Here is a 5,934-nt window from a genome sequence, read left to right on the forward strand (position 1 = left end):
ATAACATATCCACGTGACAGGGAAGTTTTTGTTGGGCGAGGGGATGTTTGTCACACTAGTTGTATCAACTACTTGAGATTAATTTTCACACCAACTATCCAAGTCACATTTATATCTTTAGGACATCTCAACTCCAGAACAGAATACGTTCATAAGAAAAGGGCAAGACAAAATGTTCATTCAAACAAGCTAACTTGACCAAGAAATTCCAGCTAATGCACTTAAAATGCAACGTGGACAAATTGACATTAACTGATAAGTACAATGACGATACCACCAAAGCTATGTTCATGTCTGCTTCAAAGTACAAAATCAGAAAATTACAGAGAAAAACATTACACTGTAGGTCAAAAGATCGAAAATCTGCTCTTTCGTATAAGATTCTGCTATTTCTATCCATCCAAACAATCCAAATAACTGTCATGGTCACCGTTCTAAAAATTCCCGTCTAGCCCCTGTCTGGGTACTACGTAGCTGGTCAACGTCCTGATTAATCCTTAGGGTTTTAAAATTAAGAAAGGGTGTCTAGACCTGCTAGGCGCTCGCTCAGGTCATGACTTTCCCATAGACAGAAAATAGATAACTTTCATTTTGCATTTTTTTTTTAATAACTTGTAAAAGACTTGCAGAATACTCATATGAACACTCATTATACTCTGGTTCCCCATGTTTATAATATGTTATAATACTTTCTAATATGTCATTCAATTTTTCAAATGTATGTATCCCAAGTCAATAATGTATTTTTTAAGTATAAACAGATACTTATTTATACGATATATAATAAGTTTATTTAAATTCGTCTAGTCCACTTAAACCCTCGCCACCCCACTCCGTCCGACTAGCACCTAGCGTCTTTTAGAACCTTGGTCATGGTACTGTGAAAAACTATAGATAAATAAAATAAAAAATTCAAGAGCTTTGACAGTATACGTCCATACACACACTGTTGGTGATCGAAACCTAAATAAACTGAAGTTACTTATAATCCACGTCAAGTTAGCTATTTGGACAGATGTTACTTTATTGAGAAAGGATGTAGTTTGAAAGGAAAAAGGTAAATTCTCAGGACTCACAAGGACATATGATTCAGTGATTGTTGTGTGTAGAATCATGCAGGTTTCGCCCACAACGGTCACATATGTTAGAAGCAGTCGAAGATGAGTTCTCGGGCTTTTCCTTCTGCATCTTTGGTAGATCATGTCCCAGAACATCAGAAAGTGCTTTTGATCCTTGTTGGACTTCCTCCAAACTGAAAACAGGCATTAAAGTTATATGGTTAGAACATAGAAGATATCCAGAAAACTTTGAAACATGCTGTCATTTCCGTTGATCCCACCGGATCATAGTTATGCTTGTCAGGCATTTAGTTTCAATGAGTTAAAACATGATTGGTCAGTGATCACCAACACCTGTATTTACCTTATGGAGAGCGGAGGAGTCAACCGGATAATAGTATCGTGTGTTGGCTTGGCAAGAACTCCTCTCTCCTTCAACTGTAGGCAGATATCGTAAGCAGAAACAGGGGACAGATTCTTGCTATTGAGCTCCACAGCGTTGAACAAACCTCTTCCTCGAACTTCCTTTATGTAGTTTGGGAATTGCTGCTGAATCTTGACAAGCTGATTCCTAAGCTCTTGTCCCATTTCGGCTGATCTGTTGGTATTTGAACATCAGGAAACATAATTTCCACAATGATTTTATAGTGGTGTCATAGAGAGGAGAGTGAAAGGGTTTATATTTGATACCTTTCAGCAAGCTTCTCATCTCTGATAACATCTAGTGCGGCAACAGCGACTGCACTGGCCAACGGATTACCCCCGAAGGTGCTGCAAGTGATCTCAAATTAATAGTACCAACTCTTGAAAATCAGAAATCATTTTTCTACGGCATGGCCACGCAGGATCAGAAACAGAAATTGCTTATGATTCAACCTTTTCTGAAAAAGCTACTGATAGAATTATGGTGACAAGAGCTCTCAAAGTACTAGAAGAGACTATAAATGGAAGCAGTTATAAGAGCAAACCTTCCATGCTCTCCGGGTCGGATACAAAGCATTACGTCTTTGTCTGCAAGCACCGCACTGACGGGTATCACTCCACCACCCAATGCTTTTCCTAATATCTGAATAAAACCCACAAAGTCTTAGGTAAGCATCTGGTATGGTTATAAACAAAACTGCACTGCATGAAAAAGAACTCAGCCAAAAAAGAAAAAGAGGTATGGTTATGTATCATGAAGGCTAAATAAACAGCTTCAGCATTTTAACGCCACACTGTCAAAGTTATCACTACTTAGAGAAACTCACCACTACATCTGGGCGAACTTCTTCCCAATCAACAGCAAGCATTTTCCCTGACCGTGCTAAACCAGACTGTATTTCATCGGCGATCATCAAAATATTATATTTGGAGCATAGATCTCTAACAGTTTTCAAATAACCATCTGGAGGAATTATAACCTGTGATCACAACATACAATTGTTCTCAAAAGAACTGATAGAATACGGAAATAATTTATGGTTTAGATTCTAGAACACGTGATAGAATCTAGCATCCAACAACTTCATACACGTTGATCCATTTCTACGGAACACCATAAATCAATCAAGTATTTAATTCCAAAAACACACATACCCCAGCCTCTCCTTGAATGGGTTCAAAGAGAAATCCAGCTATGCGGTCTCCATTCTCTGCACCCCATAACAGAAAAATTTGTCAGTTCAATTAATACACAAATCTCGTAGACAAATACAAAAAAGAGCGAACTATATGATGATTTAAACAGATATGATCTTTTAAGTCGAAGGGTATAATCACTACAAATTCTTAAACAGAAAAAAAATGTATTCAAACCTTTGAAAACTTTTTCAAGGCCAATTGCATCACCAAAATCAACTTTAAGATGTCCAGGTAACAAGGGTCCAAAACCACGGGTTGCTTCATTGTCACAGCTCATGGAGATGACTGCCAAAGTACGACCATGGAAGCAGCCACAACACGAGACAATAATAGCCTGTGTATGGATCAGTTGAGTTAGGGACATATCTGAAGCAATAACCTTGCCATTGTCCTTCTAATGTTCAAGTCACCAAACTAGAATGGCATAATTCAAAAAGAAACAATAAAACGTAGATACAAATTAGGCTTCTAAGTCAGTCAGAGTATTTGGCGTTCAAAATTGTTTTGAGGCGTGAGCTAGTTCCCTAAATTAAGTGATTTGATTTCTTGGTTATTTTTCTATGGTGATTAGGGTTGTATCTCGTTTTTCCCCATTCTTTTCTCAAGAAGAAAACGATAATCATAAATCTCTACACAAGAACTTATATTAACATGCAAAAATCCTTAAAGGGGACAAATACAGCAGGTGCGGAAAGTGAAAAACTTGGGATTTATAAGATACATATATCATGGATATATATATTCAGGTGAGTGCAACAATCAGAAGTACAGTCAGTGAACCGACTTAAGAAAACATTTATATATGACCCCATATGAAATAACTTGAAAGATAGAAAGGCAAACTAAAACTAGTAATATCTATGTCAAAAAGTAGATGCGTCTCCTTGAATTGTACCTCATCTTTTGGAATTTTTTTCTTCTCGTGACCCCATTTCCTTGCCACCTTTAAAGCTGTTTCCACAGCTTCAGCACCAGTGTTCATGGGCAGCACCATGTCATAGCCAAACATGCTTGTTAGATACTCAGCAAATATTGGAAATCTATCATTATAGAAAGCCCGAGAACTAAGAGTTAGCCTTTGTGCCTGTTCTTGTAATGCCTTCATGATTTTTGGATGGCAATGTCCCTGCAGCAGGAAATTCCGTTGAATAATGAGAAAGAGTAGAATATCTGCTTCAAGAATTGGCGTTTCTTATGTGAACAAGCTTCTTCACTCGCTTCACATTTACTCGGATTTCAAAGAAAAAAAGCCAGTTCCACTTGAATAATTGATTAAGAACGAGAACATTCGAATGCAAAAAAGGAATACTATATATTGTCATGGGTTTCCATTTTGTAATTCGAATGGGACAATAAAGTTCGTGTCATCTGATGCAGAAAAGAGATAAGGCAGTTTCGATTATAGGCTAGTTATAAATATGTATGCATATTGTATGTGCAAGCGTGTGCGCACGTTCATGCTCATGTACCTGATTAACAGCAGAGTAAGCTGAAAGAAAGTCCAGATATCTGTTTCCCTCTGGGTCCTGTATACATGATCCCTTTCCTTGAGAGAACACAACGGGAATTGGGTGGTAACTGAAATTTGCACCAAGCAAATTTTGTCAAAACTTCATTACAAAACCCTCTCCAAGCAAATAATTTAACACGTTTACACCATCCAGGCAAAAACTTAGAACAAGGAGGAGACTCTAACATTGTAGTTTTTCAAACCGATAAAAAAGGAGGAGACTTTACAATCGTGATCAATTATTTAACACAGTTAGCTTTTCCGGAGGCTCGTTACAGGCGAAAAGCACTTCCTAAACACAGAATTAGTTGAAATTAAGTATGCAGACAATCCCAGTATTCCTTAACGTTTACATGCTCATAATATCCTAATTGAGAAAATGGAAAGTTGGCTCGGATCAATCAACGCAGCCTAACAAAGTGCAGGAAATCCAAAGGATTCAATCAAACTAAACTCAAAACAATAAGAAATTATAAACAGAACCCAATACATATAATTACAGGTGCATTTAGAACCCGCAGACAAGGAATTAGATGGAAACAAGCAGAACCCAGATGGCAGAACATGAAGAAGAACGGAAAAAGTAGCAGAGATGAGAAATTTTTGGATGAGACATGAAGGGTTTAGAGAGAGAGAGAGAGAGAGAGAGAGAGAGAGAGAGAGAGAGAGAGAGAGAGGTGACTTGTGGGCGCTGTATTGATATTCCGAGTTGATGAGCTCCTGAGAAGATGAAGGGGTGGTGGCTTGAGGGACAGCACCGAAGCTCCTCCAAATCACACCGTTCTTCAAGCTCGTTGTGCTGAGCGCACGCTGCAAACATCTCCTGCTCGCCATTGATGGATGACGACGATGGGTTCTTCTCCTTACTTGTTTGGTGCTATCAAAATACCAACTTTCCAAATCGTTTCGGATGAAATTATGGAAGAATAGAATTGTTTATTTATTTTTTGTTAGTGTTTTGATACATGTCATACGATGATTGTTTGGTTTGGATTTTGGGATGGTTGTCGTTATACGACGCAGTGTTGCACCTTCCAAAGCATATCTTTGATCCAAAAATAATAATAGTACCTACTCATTTTGTGGCACGGTTGACTGTTTGTTTTTTTCAGAGTCGGAAAGATATACAGAGATATTTTAGACTCTTCTTATAACTATTGTATGCTTTAATAGCATCAGAGAAACAAACTCAAACGTATCATGTGAAATATGGGCCTGAAATTCGTCTTCAACCACTGAGGCACCTCGTGATGGTTGTCATTGTATCCAATTTACATTTCGCTCCTTTGGTTGTTTCGATTGTGTTGGATTGAATAAGTTGTTATCTATATTGAAGTAATGAACGGATCTTAAATAAATTTTTATTTCTCCGTGAGATGATTAGAAATGAGAAGTTTTATTAATCTCTAATTTGCCTCTTGTCTATAACTCATACAAGATTGAAAGTTGTTGATTGTCGCTCGTCTAAGAGCCATTAACCACCATCACAAATTTTTAAGAACAGTTGAGCGAGAATTAAAGTCTGATCGTGTCTACTTAGTGTTTTGTTAATTGTTACCAACAAGCACTGAGATTGAATTTTTTTTCTATTTATTTATTTATTTTTTCAATTATATTTCTATTCATTATTTAGCATTAAACTATTTGCATGATTTGACATATCATATGAAAATTAATCGGGTGATTTTAATAAGTTATCTAATCATTTTGAGTGGGCAAAATAAGTTGAGTACACGTATGAAC

General features: G+C 37.2%; 1 protein-coding gene across 1 annotated transcript; it reads right to left on the reverse strand.

The window, feature by feature from the left end:
* Positions 1-879: 879 nt before the first annotated feature.
* LOC126623716 (ornithine aminotransferase, mitochondrial-like) lies at positions 880-5,187 on the reverse strand. The gene is made up of 10 exons (XM_050292699.1): positions 4,874-5,187; positions 4,151-4,259; positions 3,577-3,807; positions 2,856-3,015; positions 2,637-2,692; positions 2,309-2,461; positions 2,027-2,124; positions 1,749-1,829; positions 1,423-1,656; positions 880-1,252 (listed from the first exon to the last, which is right to left on the reverse strand). The coding sequence occupies exons 1-10, from the start codon at positions 5,023-5,025 to the stop codon at positions 1,090-1,092; spliced, it is 1,437 nt and encodes a 478-aa protein (XP_050148656.1). The 5' UTR covers positions 5,026-5,187; the 3' UTR covers positions 880-1,089.
* Between the last annotated feature and the right edge of the window lie 747 nt (positions 5,188-5,934).

Source organism: Malus sylvestris, chromosome 5 (genome assembly GCF_916048215.2).
Source record: "Malus sylvestris chromosome 5, drMalSylv7.2, whole genome shotgun sequence".
NCBI lineage: Eukaryota > Viridiplantae > Streptophyta > Magnoliopsida > Rosales > Rosaceae > Malus > Malus sylvestris.

Coding starts and splice junctions, on each gene's coding strand:
- LOC126623716 (XM_050292699.1), bottom strand. CDS start 5,025: ATGGCGAGCAGGAGATGTTTGCAGCGTGCGCTCAGCACAACGAGCTTG. Junction 3,016..3,576: donor AAAAAATTCCAAAAGATGAG/GTACAATTCAAG, acceptor ATCCATACACAG/GCTATTATTGTCTCGTGTTG. Junction 2,462..2,636: donor CCATTCAAGGAGAGGCTGGG/GTATGTGTGTTT, acceptor TTGTGATCACAG/GTTATAATTCCTCCAGATGG.